At 37.5% G+C, this 18,656-nt stretch overlaps 2 protein-coding genes across 2 annotated transcripts; both read right to left on the minus strand.

Moving 5' to 3' along the window:
• Positions 1 to 557: 557 nt before the first annotated feature.
• On the minus strand, positions 558 to 9,690 carry LOC146747735 (calcium-activated chloride channel regulator 1-like). Its single transcript, XM_085497445.1, has 9 exons — positions 9,649 to 9,690; positions 8,675 to 8,810; positions 8,395 to 8,516; positions 3,870 to 4,031; positions 3,305 to 3,485; positions 2,696 to 2,817; positions 1,457 to 1,687; positions 925 to 1,102; positions 558 to 766 (listed from the first exon to the last, which is right to left on the minus strand). Exons 1-9 carry the CDS (start codon positions 9,688 to 9,690, stop codon positions 558 to 560), a joined length of 1,383 nt encoding a protein of 460 aa, XP_085353571.1.
• A 6,557-nt stretch (positions 9,691 to 16,247) lies between these two features.
• Positions 16,248 to 18,219, minus strand: LOC146747736 (uncharacterized). Its single transcript, XM_085496568.1, has 3 exons — positions 17,854 to 18,219; positions 17,577 to 17,726; positions 16,248 to 16,773 (listed from the first exon to the last, which is right to left on the minus strand). The coding sequence occupies exons 1-3, from the start codon at positions 18,089 to 18,091 to the stop codon at positions 16,379 to 16,381; spliced, it is 783 nt and encodes a 260-aa protein (XP_085352694.1). The 5' UTR covers positions 18,092 to 18,219; the 3' UTR covers positions 16,248 to 16,378.
• Between the last annotated feature and the right edge of the window lie 437 nt (positions 18,220 to 18,656).

The following is an 18,656-nucleotide window of genomic DNA, read 5'->3' on the forward strand; positions in this document are numbered from 1 at the left end:
AGCTTAAATAATGCTTACCACTAATTGAAATAAAAATTCGGCTAAGGGACTGATCAGTTTTTATGGCCGGGGCTGGGCCGGCAATTTTTTGTAAATGTAGGAACAAAATAAAAAAATCCCCCTGTATCCACAATGAAAATTATGGTGATCCCCCGGACAAATACTAAAAGTAATGAAGCCCCCCCCCCCCCGCCCACATTTTCAGTTCTTTTTAAAACATTTGTATAGTTGATTATTTAGTTTAGTTATAGTTAGTTGGTGTAGATTGTCTGCATACTATAGTCATTGAGTGAAAAATAAATGTTTCTACAAATCCTCCAAGTGCTTGCTTGTCTCTCAGATGTAGTATGATCCTTCTTTTCACTGGCCAGAAAGAAAGTTGTAAACATTTCTGAGGAACTCAAACTTCCATACTCTATACAGGAGGAGGAGCAGAAGTTGGAGGAGGAGGAGAAGGAGGAAGAGGAGGAGGAAGAAGAAGGAGGAAGGAGGAGGAGAAGCAGAATTTGGAGGAGGAAGTGTATATCATTCATTCATTGTAGTCAGTATGCGATTACTTAGTGTTGGTGTTTAGAAATGAATAATGAATTAACCTTGGTGCTGTATCTGTCAGCTCCGTTCAACTGCGTGAAATAACATGCGTACACCCCGTCGACTTTCATCGTATCAGCGCCCGCACCACTATCACGTGGTACCAACATCACTGGCACGCCATTGGGTACGTCTACAGTTGCTGTAACAATTGCATTCAGCACTGGCGCATTACCTGTTTAATGTGTATTGAAAATACGTATTATTGTATTTTCTTCAAGTAATCTTATTCCATAGTGCTAATGAAATGAGGATGACCGTTCGACCGAAGTATGACGTCACATAAAAGCAATGGAATCATACGCGTACCAGAGAAGCTTATTTTACACCCACCTTTTGATACTGTTACGTACAGTGCGATTGTCTTAGGTGGAGTAACAATAATATCACTCCAAGACGACGTCACCGATATAGGATATTCCCCAGGGTCCCTGCTATTTGACTGGACAGTAATACCAGCACTCTGTGTGGAATACGATGGGTTGTAAATTCCCATAATCCACTGACCAACCTATCAATCAAATGATGAATACGTTTACTGACGTTTACTGGCTTACTGACACCCAACTGCGTGATACTGTTTACAATCTCAGAAGTCAATACACATCCTGTGTAAACAATTCTCTCGGCAATGTTCGTACAGCCGAAAAAGTCGACCAAAACGAAAAAGGGACGTGTCATAAATACTGAATGCGGGGCTGTGTTTTCCGGTACGCGCACAAGTTATAAAAATGAAAGTGGCATAAATCATCATTATGGGCAAGCCTAGGCTTAAAAAGTTGACAGTAGGCATCTCACATGCACTTCAATGTAAATAGAGTAAAGCTTTCACTTAGATCTACGTATTATCAGCAGTTGCACTTACCTGCGCTACTCCCGGTATCCTAATTGTGACAGAATTAAATGCAGTATCCATTTCGTAGAACATAAATTGGGAATCATTGACACTTCCATTGGGAGTATGTAAAGAAATCTCAATAGCCGCGTAACCATTATAATTGAATATGAACACCGTTTTTGAACCGATAGTCGAATCAATATGGATAGTAACGTTCAGATATTGAAAACCATAAACATACATGACATTACTGTACACCTGTATTGGAATCACCAAGTCACCTGCAAATACAAACATTTCTATGTGATACATGGGGGGGGGGGATAAGTTTGGCTCGTCTTTAATGACGCAAACAGACCGCAAATCGTCTATAGCAGACAGTTATTGCTCAGTAAGTGCTAGGAAAACACCAAACAGAACCCGTTTAGAGGTTTTTTTCGTTCTCAATAATACCCGTTCACTACTTTTCAAAACTATTTGGTTCTCACATGACCCCAATAGAGAATATAACTATCCCCTCACTAATTAAAAATATAAATTTTGAGCAAAAAAAACCTCAGATTGGAACAAGCAGTTTCCTGTGATGGGGCTGCAGAAAAAAAAAACAAAAAAACATTAAATTTGCAAAATATGCAATAACCTTCATTAAAGTACGGCAACTCGGGTCCCAAACAGGTCGTGAACTACCATAGCGTTGTCACAGTCGTTCTTTAACTTTCAGTTAACACAGAGATTTATTTGAACACATTACACTTAATCACAATTGCCTCATACTCACTCTTGTCCTTATTCGATATTGCACCCAAAGCTTCGTTGAGGGCGTTTGAATATGTGTTTTCAGAATAAAAAAACATGATTCCACATGTATCAGTGGTCAGTGATTCCATATGTCTCGACGAACCTCTAACCAAATGCTATGCTACTGACACTCATGTTTTTTGAGATGAGCTGAAAAATAAAAACATTTAAGGATTCAAAAATGGACGACCAGTGATGAGAGACAAATGTAAATTAGAGGTTGTACATTTCATATTCATAGAATTTTTGTTTGACAGCATATGTTGATATATGCAGTTAATTAGAATATTGTGTTGTTATGTTACGCAAACATTTATCTGTTTTGAATTTCTGGTAGTACTATCTTACATATTTATTTGTTTTAGTTTTTATAATAAATTATAGTTATGTGTGTATACCAACTTGCAATGAAATGAAAACATATTAACGTTACCCACATAACCTCTTTTATAAATGACAAGAAATTACCAGTGGTTCAACACTATTAACAGAAGAGCTTGTGTTTTCTTCGCCATCGGTAACGAGTATAATAACTCCACCCGAGGGATTCTTTCCTCCCCCCTCCAACAGATTGATGCCTTTAATTAAACCTGTTGTATGAACACAAGTGAAAAATATACATGCAATAATTGTGATAAAATGTATTCGCCTATTAACGGAAATTCTAAATATAATGAAATAAACTGGGCCTTCATTTGAATTTTGCTCCGATAAGCTGCACCTTATTTTAAAGCGCGGTGGTCGTCACGCAGCGCGTGTTCGAATTTCATGTAAATAAACAATGTATTTTACACGCGTTGTATACGTCACTATGAGTCCCATATCGAACAGGACGCGGCATGACGACTGTCGTCCTTTAACCTTATGCATGGGGCATAAACTTCCGTTATTGTTCATTGTGTTTCACTTTTTGGATGACCTGTTACTTACCGACTGTCGCTCCAAGATAGCTTACCATTGTGTTGAACATAATTCTAGACGAAGAAATATTACTTGTCTAGTGGTTTCGATGAGATTTATTTCAGTGTTACATTGTTGCATATAAATGTTGTCAGACTAGACGACTAGATTGCCTACCTGCGCCAATGCTTGTTTGGCCATAAATATCCGAGGATGTTGGTATCTGAGCCAGTAAAATGTTTCGGGTGTAATCGGAAATAACAAGGAGCTGCGATTTAACATATGTGTTTGTGTTGAATACCACTATGCCTGCTTCTTCGCCATCTTCTAGACGATTCTGTATGTAATTCCTGACAGCCTGTGTGTTGATTAGTTGAATAGAACTTTTAGCCTAAGGTTTGACCCCTCGTTCTACTTGATGTATGCACTCCACTGTTGCCTAGCTACAACGCTAGTACATTCACTTCACGGTCAATTATTTCCCGTACCTTTGATTCCGTAAGAGTTATTACAAAAATCATCGTATCGTCAATTAGGGATTTGGAACACAATCATGAATTTTATGCATATTCTTCGTTTCATTCAATAAATTAAACTTCAACCTCCGTCCTACCACAACTCAACCAAACAATAAGATAAGGTCTCCGATCTAGTGCTGTTTTTTTATGGCTTCGTGTGAAACAAACTTCATCAACTATTGAACAAAATGATTTGTCTCATTTACATTTGTAAATCGACCTACCTGAATTAACTGCTCAATTCTATTTCCCATACTTCCAGAGATATCCAAGACAAATACAATCCTTTTGTTTCTTGCTTTGACTAAAAGGAATGTCGGTTCTGTTGAGCTGACTTCTTTTGGAGGATTGGCACCATTGTTGAAGTCATTGTGTTCCCGCAATATCTGTAAAACATTCACATTATATTTATCACCTCTATGGTGACATACCCTTAGACCTACATACATAGACCCACACATACAATCCATATAGCCACACTACCTTAGACCTACATACATAGACCTAAACATACAATCCATATAGCCACACTACCTTAGACCTACATACATAGACCCACACATACAATCCATATAGCCACACTACCTTAGACCTACGTACATAGACCTACACATACAATCTATATAGCCACTCTACCTTAGACCTACATACATAGACCCACACATACAATCTATATAGCCACACTACCTTAGACCTACATACATAGACCCACACATACAATCTATATAGCCACACTACCTTAGACCTACATACATAGACCCACACATACAATCCATATAGCCACACTACCTTAGACCTACATACATAGACCTACACATACAATCCATATAGCCACACTCCCTTAGACCTACATACATAGACCCACACATACAATCCATATAGCCACACTACCTTAGACCTACATACATAGACCTACACATACAATCTATATAGCCACTCTACCTTAGACCTACATACATAGACCCACACATACAATCTATATAGCCACACTACCTTAGACCTACATACATAGACCCACACATACAATCTATATAGCCACACTACCTTAGACCTACATACATAGACCCACACATACAATCTATATAGCCACACTACCTTAGACCTACATACATAGACCTACACATACAATCTATATAGCCACTCTACCTTAGACCTACATACATAGACCTACACATACAATCTATATAGCCACACTACCTTAGACCTACATACAGACCTACACATACAATCCATATAGCCACACTCCCTTAGACCTACATACATAGACCCACACATACAATCTATATAGCCACACTACCTTAGACCTACATACATAGACCCACACATACAATCCATATAGCCACACTCCCTTAGACCTACATACATAGACCCACACATACAATCTATGTAGCCACACTCCCTTGAACCTACATACATAGACCCACACATACAATCTATATAGCCACACTCCCTTAGACCTACACACATACAATCTATATAGCCACACTACCTTAGACCTACATACATAGACCTACACATACAATCTATATAGCCACACTACCTTAGACCTACATACATAGACCCACACATACAATCTATATAGCCACACTACCTTAGACCTACATACATAGACCTACACATACAATCTATATAGCCACTCTACCTTAGACCTACATACATAGACCCACACATACAATCCATATAGCCACACTACCTTAGACCTACATACATAGACCTACACATACAATCTATATAGCCACTCTACCTTAGACCTACATACATAGACCCACACATACAATCCATATAGCCACACTCTCTTAGACCTACATACATAGACCCACACATACAATCCATATAGCCACACTACCTTAGACCTACATACATAGACCTACACATACAATCCATATAGCCACACTACCTTAGACCTACATACAGACCTACACATACAATCCATATAGCCACACTCCCTTAGACCTACATACATAGACCCACACATACAATCTATATAGCCACACTACCTTAGACCTACATACATAGACCCACACATACAATCCATATAGCCACACTCCCTTAGACCTACATACATAGACCCACACATACAATCTATATAGCCACACTCCCTTGAACCTACATACATAGACCCACACATACAATCTATATAGCCACACTCCCTTAGACCTACACACATACAATCTATATAGCCACACTACCTTAGACCTACATACATAGACCTACACATACAATCCATATAGCCACACTACCTTAGACCTACATACATAGACCCACACATACAATCTATATAGCCACACTACCTTAGACCTACATACATAGACCTACACATACAATCTATATAGCCACTCTACCTTAGACCTACATACATAGACCCACACATACAATCCATATAGCCACACTACCTTAGACCTACATACATAGACCTACACATACAATCTATATAGCCACTCTACCTTAGACCTACATACATAGACCCACACATACAATCCATATAGCCACACTCTCTTAGACCTACATACATAGACCCACACATACAATCCATATAGCCACACTACCTTAGACCTACATACATAGACCCACACATACAATCCATATAGCCACACTCCCTTAGACCTACATACATAGACCCACACATACAATCCATATAGCCACACTCCCTTAGACCTACATACATAGACCCACACATACAATCCATATAGCCACACTACCTTATACCTACATACATAGACCTACACATACAATCCATATAGCCACACTACCTTAGACCTACATACATAGACCCACACATACAATCCATATAGCCACACTACCTTAGACCTACATACATAGACCCACACATACAATCCATATAGCCACACTCCCTTAGACCTACATACATAGACCCACACATACAACCCATATAGCCACACTCCCTTAGACCTACATACATAGACCCACACATACAATCTATATAGCCACACTCCCTTAGACCTACATACATAGACCCACACATACAACCCATATAGCCCCTTACAACTATGTGTAACGTAAACGCAATGGAATTGTCCTTTGACTGAATCTGGTCCAGTCATCTCCAAAAACCGGTTGCGAACATGTTAAAGCATTAAGATTTACAGCCAAAATGGACGCCAGTCGACCATATTTGTTAGGGGGAAAAGTGAAATTTACATGCATAAAGATTGAAAGAAATTGATCAATGCATATCTAAGCAATGATTTGTGTAAGCGACAATGGAAAAAAAATGTGTGTGTATGTTTGTCTCCATAACAACTAATATCTAAAATAATGCGGCACTGACAACAAACATAAAAACAATATTTGCTGCATGGACGATCAGAAACTGTGTCCATTGCTAATATTCTTACGGAAACTGCTTTTGTGGCCCGAGATTGTGCGTCGTGAGCGACAGAGCTTGCGCGGGCACGTGAGCCTTACGGCCGAGGGCAGCAAAGTCGTATTGATCTCATAAAGGTTTTATCATATACCTTATAGGTGTACTTAAAAATTTCAAACACACAACCTAATATAGAATGACGCGTTTTGTTTTGATTGATGAAAGACGGACAAGCTGGGCCAAGTGTGATACGGGAAATTATTGCCCTGATGTGAGGGCGCACTTCTTATAGCTTTAAGAGGCCGGGCAATACGAGGTATATATAGGTATACATGCACATGTATAGACTTACAGTCAACTCTTCGAAAGACAATTAAAATAACAACTTTCAATCCTCCACAATCCACCGTCATCATCACTTTCACTTCTTCACATAACACTTATCAGCGATTTTCATTGATGGAAGAATTTATTTTCTCCGACCGCGTTCAACGAATGGCGTGTATGCGAATGCACGCGCTGAGCTCATTTGCTAATTCACGCAAGATATCGCGAGAGCATGAGTCCTCCAGTTTATTGTAAAATGATGGCTGCAATCACAGTCCCTCTATCGATAGATAGATAGGGATAGGGATAGAGGTACTGTGTTGCAATGTACCATAAATTACTAAACATATAAACATAACAATGGGTACAATTTTCAAGAAACTTGGGTGTGGGACAATACGAATGATTTATTTGCCCTTCGAATAAAGTTATTATGAAACAAACCAATCTCTATACATAAGACTAATGTTTGTTTTCATGATTGGAGGGTCGTCGAACGTGGTGTCATGTCATATTACTTAAACATTTACAAGGCAGTGGCAAAATTTATTGTTCTTTAATCGCGTTATTAGTATAGCGTTATTAGTTCAGGTATAGCAACTTCGATCCATACTTTGTTTGCTCAATATTTTGCAAGAGAATTGTTGGATGCTGTGGCAAGGGAAATACAAACTTGAATATTTGTTATTATTTACAAATGTAAATTATTGCCCTGTTGTCTTTACAGAAATCCTACATCCGCCTGGAATGGAACAACCATCAACATACTTTTTAAAACATTCCACAGGGAGTTCAGGAACTATAATCAACTGTAATACGCAGTCTCTATGAGCGGGGGGGGGGGGTCGGCTGGTATCTAATGTAAGAAATAGACAAGGGATGAAGGCTCCAGCCAGCTCACATTTTTTAAACTCGAAAAAACAGACGAAAACAATAAAAAATAAAATGTAAAAAAAATACCAGGTTGAAGAATTTTAGTTGCTCCTTCGAATTTTGCCAAAGCCTTACCTACATTTTACCGAAATCTGCAGAATAAATCAAGAAAACTACACAAATTGAATCCATTTAGGAATTCCTAACGGTTAGGCAATGGATGCCGAATAACTGGTAGAATCACCATCATCATAAAAATAACAGCCATCAATAGGCAAATTAGTTGCTGTGTTAATTGGACAATCTCCGAGCTTCGAGGTACTACCTTCGAGTATAGCCTGTACACCTTGAAACAACGAATACAAAAAATACATGTTGGGCATATAGATGCAAATATGATCCTTATCAACTGGTAACAATCTAAAGATGCCGGATTCGCAATAAATTCAAATGCGTATCAGATATAAACGTAAAATCATAATATTCTGGTGACGAATAAACTACCTGTTATTTTTTCGGAACATTTGGTGGCTTCCACTTTCCCATCTGGTCCGTGATAAAAATGAGGGGCCCCTGATCCACCGCCAGGATGTTCTTCAAACACTCCCCATCTAAGATGACCCCATTCCTTGACTATAGCCTGTAATTATAGCAAATCGTATATACTCATTTTTTGATTCAAATAAACGGCTACACCTGAATATAACCTCTATAGTGTACCGTGTCGCGCACGTGAAACATTTTGAAGTAAACGACTATGTACAATGTCTGAAATTCCAACGAGAGTTTGAAATTTGGGATTGCATGAACTATGTTTTCAACGTTTCAAGGCATTATGATTAAAACAATATATATATGTTTAGAAATAAAAAAAAAAAAGTCCTGCGTTCAAATTGTAATATTGGTAGTAAATGTTGGTGTCTTACTCTGGTGGTAGCTACCTAAATTACAAAACAGCTAGATGATACCCAAGCAACGAAAATATAGGGGCGAGGCCAATTGAGACGTTGATCCCACCCCTCACCTTGGGCTCGCCGGTTTATAGTGAAATGTCAAAACAGGGAGGCATGCTACAATTGGTATATCCGTGTTTCTGTGGAACTTTTGTTAGGGTAAGTCTTAGTCTGACCATAGCGTCGCTGTACAGTCCGGACTGTACAGTCGCGGTGCCATCCTCTATTCGTACAGCGGTAAAAATGAAGAGTATATATTTATGTTCACCGGCCCGTGAAACTGGCTGGAAGAACAAAATTAAATCTTGTTGTGTCTTCCTTTTACAATTTATTTTGGACCGTTTTGGACCGTAGTGGACTTCTTTCATTTACACATAGCAATCTGCTCGTTAAACACAGCCCCGGAACATAGCCACAAATTTTCGAGTCACGATTGCTGTCTACTAGTATCTCAATATTTTCATATTCCAACAATCTGTACTAACCTAAAGGGCCTTACGGGGCATACATAAATTAATGGTCTACCTTGCCGTAAGGATCATAGTCACATGAAGTGTCCTCTTCCATGATGTACTGTCTCGTAAGGTGCATTCTGTCTCCCGCTACTCCGCATTGATGAACGTTAGAGACGTACGGGACATTGCTGCAGTTTAGCAGCTCTTATTGGCCGCTTAAGCTATTTTGATATTACGTTGCGGCCATGGTCGCCCCGCAACGTATACCACGACCAAGAGAGCTGCATAAACTGCAGCAATACGGGACAGCAATCACGTGATCAAATACAATGACATCACTTGTGCGGAGACTTTCGAATCTTGGTGCAATGTAGTCATGGTGGTCACTCCAGGATTTGGGAACGAGGATGAAGATGCTCTTGAAAAATGCACGATGGCTGAATATGAATTGGACAAACCAAAATATTGATAATTATGTTTCATTACCACGTGCACGTTACATTATTAAAGGGCGGTGGTCGTCGCGCCGCGTCCTGTTCGATATGGAACTCACAATGACGTATAAAACGCGCGTGAAATACACACTGCGTGACGACCACCGCCCTTTAACTAGAGGCTGACAGAAATAAAAGTTTTAAATTTTGTCCAATGAACTTTGAGGAAATATCCACTTGCAATTCAGGTTACGAGTATACATTTCTTAACTTTGAATGATTAGTGTATTCAAACAAAATAATACCAGCTACTGCAACTTTATTGTTGTTTTTTTTTTGTTTGTTCATGTTTCACTGGAGTACAATGGTCGTCCGAGTGTTTCTTAGAGATAACTTATTTTTATTGAGCGTTTGCATTAAAGCACAAACCATTTCTATACCACGCACTCACAGTCAGCTGGCACACGCGTGCTAATAAAATAAATGCGATATTTACTATATTGGGGCCGCCATCTTGAATACAGCATAAAACTAAATAAGAGACAAGTTGTGAAACGCGTTTTTCAGATTTCTACAAATCAGGACAAAAATGCCAATCTTTCACAGAAATACGATCCGTTGGGTAATATTAAGCCAACCGATGACAAAAATCGGCCGAAATCGTCGTTTTTGCGTGGAAAAATCTCTTAAATACGAACACCTAATTACACCGTGACTAAGAACATAGAACACTTTCTCGGGGTAACTGTAAGGGCGTCGCTGATTGGCTTCTGAGCTGGAATGACAATTTTTGGTTTCAAATACCCCGGGAAAGTGTGATGGAACGCTTATGTGATGTCAAAATAGTGTTCAAATCCACAAATTTGTTTGGTTGTGTAGTAGTTCGTCATCTCAAGTATAAAAACATATCTGAAAAACTTGTTTTAGATAAACGACTACTGATGAATCAATATCGAAGCTTTGAATGGCCTTCCAACATCACCCAATTACGCCATAAAAGCGCTCTGTCACTAGAGGGCCCATTTTTTTTGTTCATAATCGGAGATAAAGAACAGTCGGAATTAAATGAAAAAAAAAAATATCTTGTAGATCATAGGAGTTTCTCTAAAGTTTAAAGTGGGTTTTAAAACTACATTTATAAACTGCGTTTATCACATATTTGTTTTTATATTCTGTAATTTCACCTCCATGAAAACTCGATGATTTGTAACTGAAGAAGGCATATTTACAATATGCACGCAGTTAGATATATGATTTTGTTCGAATATCATTTGTTTACACCTGTCTACGTACTATTCAAAATCTGTGCATCGTCATTGTGAAATTGTGGTGTCAAACCTTCACTTTTGGCACAGCCTATTTTCCGAGTCAACGGAAGGTTTTCCAGATCACATTATGCAAACACCAAAGACACGATAAGAATGAATGGTGGAATAATATCCGTCTACGGCGTTGTTTTTTTAACTGCAGTATAGTATATCATAATCATAAACTACTACGAGTTGAACCTCTCTATTTAATTGATAAAGCCACGACCCCAATGACATGGAACTCCACGAAAAGCGAGCATATAAAAAACAAAAAAGCACTATTGAATACAATAGAAAGACTAAAATCGTTTGCATGGCTACCTGGCGTATATGCCATCAAAAACTGCTTGTAACGTCGCCTGAAACCACGCTATGTGTCGATGATGAATGCAAAGCTGTCATGTACCGAAATGACACAATTATTTTTTGATTCAATGCATTTATAATAGGAAAATGATTTACTTTGTTGCTTCGTACAGATCAGCGGACGCTTCGGTGAATATTTTCCGTATTCTGTCAATTAGATCCGTATCCTCGGCGACGTTTTCTTCTATGCCAATAACAATATTATGGTATTCGTTGTCGAGTAAGTAAATGTTGGACTGACACACAGTTTCTGCAGCGGGCAAATTCATGGTCAGAATGTAATATATTGCAAGAACATCCAGAACAATTGGGCGATGCAGTGGAGTCGAAGCCATCTTTGTCGTCAACGAAGTCATGTGATCACTACGTATTTAACCACTATCCATGACTACTATGCAAATTCAGTGTTGTAATTATGTAGACGTCACCATAGCCAGACGTAATTATTACGGTCGCCCTCGTCTAGCAAATTCCCAAGTATATAACACGCTGAGTATTGGTCACAATGCATATGTTTTTTATATATTCGCTGTATAAGTTTTTTTTTTTAAAGTGGGGGAAATTCCTTTTTATCTTAAAATTGTCTTCTTCAGTCTCTCTCGGTCACTAACATTAAACACATTGAATATATTCAAATAATTACCCAGTACACGATATAAAAACCTCCAGAATTAAATTTTCTGTTATAAAAAAAAAAAATACTTTCAATGATTTCAAGCAAAAATGAAAAGTCTGCAGTTTTCTTTGTTTTCAAAGTAGCAGTATACACATTATTCGCTGTCAACAGAAAGGGATTTCCCCGAGTATGTCCCGTTACATAACGAATGCGCATGCGTGGTTTACCATTACTCGATCAATGCTTCTACTCACATACAGCCCAATAAATCATCGATATTGTGTTTTTCTGCTCTCGTTATTTTGTATATACTGTCTTTAAATAAATTAATATTGTTATACAATACCTTTATATCTAGATACGTACCAGACTTAAACGTTCATGGGATTCGCTCTTACGTAGAAATTTAAGAGCAATAAATCACAGTCGTCACACTTTTGTATGAACAAACAAGGCATTTTTCATGCGTTGTTTACGTCGCTTTGGGAACCATACTTAAACACGTCGCGTTGAAACTACTATTGTGATTTAAGTGGCGATGTTCGAACTGTGCCTTTGCTATTAAAACCCGTTATATTTGAAATATATTTGAACAAAAGTCGTTGCCGTGCAATAAGCATTATGATATAATAATAATAATAATAATAATAATAATAATAATAATAATAATAATAATAATATTATTATAATAACTAGGTTAAGGAGAGCCCTCTCCGCCATTATTTTTAAACTTGGATTGACACGCCGATATGTTCACTACACTCAATATATTTTCCGATACAAAAATGTGATATCAAAACTGATTCAATAGTAGTAGTAAAATATTTAACCACAGAGGGTGTTAGCATTACATGTATATTACTACGCTCTAAAATAAGTGTATTTATGTATTTCTACAAATATTGAGTTAATGCCACAATTAATATGTTAAACGTATTGTTTCACTGTATGAAGTGAATGTCCCGGGAATCAATTGAAAACAAGCGGTTATTACTAAGATTACCATTGGTATACTTATTTATTCTATAAATATGTAAACTATGTCAGTATTGGCCGTTTCAAAAGTATTTTTTTCTAGTTTTCAAGGAGTATTAAAGACGACTTCGCCGACTTCATCTGTATGACAGCATGGTTTTATATCAATTACAAACAATTCTCTGACTTAAACATTTACACCTTAATGTCTTAACATATGCATCATCAAATAGAATGTAATATAATATCCGATATAGTAAGGGAATTTTATTATATAATTAGAAAACACATGATAGAATATTTGTTTTCTTGCCGTGTACATCATTGCACATATATTTAATGCCACAGTTTGTAAACGACTTAATGTCGGGTGGGATATAGATGCCTAGAGAAAATATATAACGTTGAAAACAGTTGTAATTAGAGGTTAATATTCAGGATTACCTTGGATTACCCCAAGAAAACTTCATTTTATATTTAAAGCCAATATTATACGCGACTATGAATCACTCCGGCAAATACGTTTCAAGGGCGAGCACAACTACACACAAAGTTATATTCTAACATATAAGTACTTTGTGATTTATCTAACGTATCTACTGAATTCAGATTGCAAGAGAAACACAAAAAACATGATAAATTAATAATATTAACAATTAAGTTTTAATTAATAGATTTAATTAATAGCTATCACCATAGAAACACTGATTTTTTTTTGGAAATGGGGCGAAACTAACAGTATATTATAAAAGCTTTTGTTAAAATTCGCGTATATTGGACTTTATAACATTCAAATTGTCGGGCACCCTCTTGGAAAATTCCTAGATCCGCCTCTGCATCATGATGGTATGTACAAGAGGTCGCTGTGTTCTCCTTTCAAGTGACATACAAATCATATTTCCATAAGGGGATTCGGGTTCGTTCATTTTTTCATACAATTACAGCTACACGCGCCGAATAGGTTCAGTTTTACCTTTCACTCTGCCACGTAGAGTCGCCAACAGTAACGACGCCGCTCTGAGCGCCACGCCCGGATTTTGGAGAGACTGAAGAGACAAATTATTACATAAATAATAATAATATTTATTTACCCAATAATAATAATAACAATAAGAAACACTGAAAAATAATAACAAAAGTAAGCCACACACGAAAACAAATACGAAGAAAAACAAATGGTAAGAAAAAATATATATATTGGGTAAAAAGGAAATCAGAAAATAGCTTACTGCTAGTCTAGTATGATTTCCAATATACACTGGAAGTAAATTATAATGTATAAAGTGGAGGGCAAAAAAATAAGTATATTAATATGAAGATTAACTAAACAAATAAATAAATAACTAAATAAATGAATATGTAAATTAATACAAATCAGTGATAAATAAATATATAGCTTATGAATCAATAAATGAACAAATACGATAGTAGGTTAGGTATTGATTATGCATTTAAATATGAACCCACCAATCATGTTGTCATTACCTGCGCGTCCCTATACTTTGCACCAATCACAACTCTTATCAAACGACAATAACTTATGTATATCAAAGTAAGTTTTTCGCGGGACTAGCCGTATATTATATGAACACGACTTTCCCTAACTTGCTGTCACGTCTTTGAGTGGCAATTAAGTGTGCGATTTTTTTACTCGCATACTGGCATTCATTTCTAAACAAATCATGTATGCTCGCTCTCTCGTCATTGTAATGGTGCATAGGTAATAGTGAAAAGGCTATCAGAGGTGCGGTGGTATGAACTGAGGGTCTTTATTCGGGGACGACATCAGATAGGCAGGGTATGGAGTACAATGCATGTGTCTCTGGGCGTTGGAAAAAGGACTCAAGCCCACAGAGTAAGGTCTAGTGTTGGAATATCGAATACTCCCATGGTGGAAGTAATAGAATCATAATATATACTTTAATAATTCATGTATTCTGTAGTTGGAAAAAATATATATCAACAATATAATATAATAAATAAATTAACCTTAAATTATGAAATATCAGTCACGCGACATAAAATCAAAATATATACATTAATACATACGTTACGTACATACATGAAATGTTTAAAAATATTAACATTCTGTAATTTTCACTGGGTTTTTAATTTCACTATTTTGATATTTGTTCATAGCACTGCGTATTTAATTTTAAGTCAATTTAGTAAAATTTATTTATCAGCAAAAATAGCGTAGCTAATACTCAGTGAATAATTAATGCCTTTACGGTATCGTGTCTGACTTGGCATACAACTACGACATATAACATAAAATGAACATGAATATACAGGCGATAACATTTTAAAATACGATACACATTTACGAAAAACTTTGTCGGTGGACCAAAATTCCATTAATCTTTATTTTCGAAGAATATGTGATATTGAAAATAAATTATAAACAAACAAATCACATCTCAGTGCATTTACTATCAATACAGTCCGTGGTTACCACAGTAACCCTAGACTCAAAAAAGATACAAAAATCTAAATCCAAGTGACAATGATAACAACACATAGAAGTGTTATGATATAAATAGTTATGCAATAAATACTAACTGATTTGAAAAAAACTCGTCTGGCAGTTTCATTTTACCTCACCATATCTGAATGTAGTATTGGTATCAGTGTCAGCAAATACCCAGGGTTCCCTTCTGTTAATTATGTTAAAGCTGGGGAGTCGTCACCTGCGCATGCGTCAGATGGCCATATCGTGCCATTTTTTACAAACAAGCGTCTACCCATTAGCCTTTGCGTTTTTAGCGTGTGCTGTCATCATCGCTTGGGACATCTTGAATTTTCAAGGCGAATGTTCCGGCGAAGCACTCGTAGTGGGAGGAATATCCGAACGGAACAACACCGTGCAGGCGGACGATGCGCTTGGGACGTCGACTCAATTTCCACGCGTGGGCAGGTGACGACCCTCCCGCTTTAATGATTGGTATCAAAATGTGAATTACGCTTGTTCAGTGATGTCACAGTCCCTCTATGTCTACGGTCATGTCTTTGCTTTACAGAATATACTATATGTTTTATAACGAGAATGTACTGGTAATTTGTTTCTGCCTCAGACCTATGTGACATACCGCTGTATTATCAGTAGTGTTCCTGCTTCTGTCGACTAGCCGAGGCTTGTGCTACATTGAAATTGACGACCGAATCGGGTACAGCGCCGGGATAAGCGGGCGGTGCACCCGAATGACTAGCATGTTCTGCCATGTTGTACGGAGCGCCGCCCGGAAAGGGGTTCGTTTCGCATGGAGGCTCACCAGTCGTAGGGTGACAGGCAACTCTATTTTGTTGAGACATGACGAAGACGGGAGCTGAAGCTTGGTCCTTGAACTGCGACTCCAGTATGGCACCGCCTACGTAGGCCATTGCTGCCGAGATCCACCCGAGTATAATGGAATATCCTAACTTATAAATAATAAAAATACTGTCGACAGCGCTGCCAATCACATATGTCATAGTACCAATAACCACCAATGAAGCTGTGTGAAATAAAATATTAGTTTAGTTCAAAAAAAATATATGCATAATTAAAAAAATGCATACCCTATGGAAATTATTTTTTTTTTTTAGTTTTTTTTAATACTGTGAATATTCTGTGGCATAGGATTACGAATACTACGGAGAGGCTACTCAAGGACCTGAATACCATTTCAATTGTCATACTCTTTACTCATACCGATAAAAAATACACCCGTATCTCAAACCATTAACATGAAAAGCCCTTCTATATACCAACTTATATAAATGATTTACGCCAGTGTCCATTGTGGTATTCATGGAATATTTATATTTCAAATGTACCGTGAATTGCAGGTCAAGTGAGCTCAGGTCAAGATGACAGTCATAATCGACATAATTTTCCTGACTCGGACATAATAACGCATAGTTTCTTATGACAATACTGATAATATTCGTCCCTTTTGATATGCAAATAATAACACAGTATATGGGGATATACCAGATAGAAGAAATTGCATATCTATGTTCTGTGAATGCATTATTTTCACTTATTCCTTTGTTGTCCTAGAGAACCTACCGAGTAACTGGCAGAGAGTACGTGATGATTGGGTTGCGTCGCGATGGTCATCGATTTATCCAAAGCAGTCCGACCATAATTTGATGTAAAACGCCCTCATCGGGAGAAGTGTTGCCATAATTTAATAATCATGGCTACCGCATTTCGTGGAAATTGTGACTTGTTCTTAAAATGATCACAGTCACTTTTCAGTTTTCCCGGAGAATGTGATGCTTTAAATATTCACACCGATATATATTCTCTTACCTGCTACGAGGACAACGTGAGAGGCTTTCCTGATCTCGGCCCTCCCTACCTGTGGTATTTTACCGGAATATGCCAATGGTGGAATAATAAGCGTAACACAGCCAGCGATACAGGCGGTTACCATGCATAGACGGGTAATGTGTACAAAGGCTGTCGAGAAACACAAAGTGATAAGCAGCGACTCGGATATGGTGTTATTAGATCATAAACGCAGAAACAAATAAAACAATATGAATTTTATATATAGCTAAATAAATGCATTGGAAAATCTGCCTACCCGAAACTGGGAACAGGCTCCCACAGATATCTTCAAAAATCTGATATCCAAAAAGAGGAATTGCGCAACCCTTCCATAAACCGTATCGTACACCTTGCGCACTAATAACTCCTTCGATCCAGTTGTTCGTCGCCGTACTCACAATGTGCAATAGTGTCGCCACGACAGTCAGACCATATGCAGCAATTGGGGCACGCAGCTCGCTCAAGGTCAATTGATGGAATGGCCTACTATCCATCGTCAATACTGTGAATAGCCTCCCAGAACAGCGAACGTAATTTTTAAATATTTACAATGCATTTACACAAAATGTTTCCAACCAGAGCGTTCCTTGTTTAAACCTCAATTTAAAATGCACAGGTTTTGTGATGTCAGACGGGAGAGTTTATTCATTTCTAGGGGTGCGTTATACATGCAGTCCGATGAATGGACTTGCGTTGGGATTTTGTAATAATTACTTGCGATTTATGTTTACTATGAATAAATTAGCAATTCCCATTGAAAGGTTTAAAATATGTATTTGAAAGATGAAGTTGTCTTAAACATTTTAGGATGCGGCCTTTTCCGGCGAGTCGTTACTGGTATTGAAACTAAACATTTGGGACTTCAGAAGAGTGGCCGGATATGTGTCTACAGTTCTGCAGCCTTGCATCAAAGGAATAATGATAATAAACAACAAAAATACAGAATTGAACGCATGCAGGTGAAGGCAATAGATAATCTTTCCATGAATATTTTCTTGAGGGTAGGATAGTTTTATATTTAACTAATATTTTCATTTATCTCATTATATCCAATATTTG

Source organism: Saccoglossus kowalevskii, chromosome 3, assembly GCF_978046115.1.
Source record: "Saccoglossus kowalevskii chromosome 3, keSacKowa6.1, whole genome shotgun sequence".
NCBI classification, from domain to species: domain Eukaryota; kingdom Metazoa; phylum Hemichordata; class Enteropneusta; family Harrimaniidae; genus Saccoglossus; species Saccoglossus kowalevskii.

What these genes read in the sequence shown, in the direction of transcription:
- LOC146747735 (XM_085497445.1), bottom strand. Translation starts at nt 9,690, where the DNA reads ATGGAAGAGGACACTTCATGTGACTATGATCCTTACGGCAAG. An exon ending in ATGTTCCGAAAAAATAACAG is followed by an intron (nt 8,517 to 8,674) that starts GTAGTTTATTCG and finishes CGTTGTTTCAAG; the next exon opens with GTGTACAGGCTATACTCGAA. An exon ending in CCAAACAAGCATTGGCGCAG is followed by an intron (nt 2,818 to 3,304) that starts GTAGGCAATCTA and finishes TTCATACAACAG; the next exon opens with GTTTAATTAAAGGCATCAAT.
- LOC146747736 (XM_085496568.1), bottom strand. Translation starts at nt 18,091, where the DNA reads ATGGATAGTAGGCCATTCCATCAATTGACCTTGAGCGAGCTGCGTGCC. An exon ending in GAGCCTGTTCCCAGTTTCGG is followed by an intron (nt 17,727 to 17,853) that starts GTAGGCAGATTT and finishes GTTTCTCGACAG; the next exon opens with CCTTTGTACACATTACCCGT. An exon ending in TCACGTTGTCCTCGTAGCAG is followed by an intron (nt 16,774 to 17,576) that starts GTAAGAGAATAT and finishes TATTTCACACAG; the next exon opens with CTTCATTGGTGGTTATTGGT.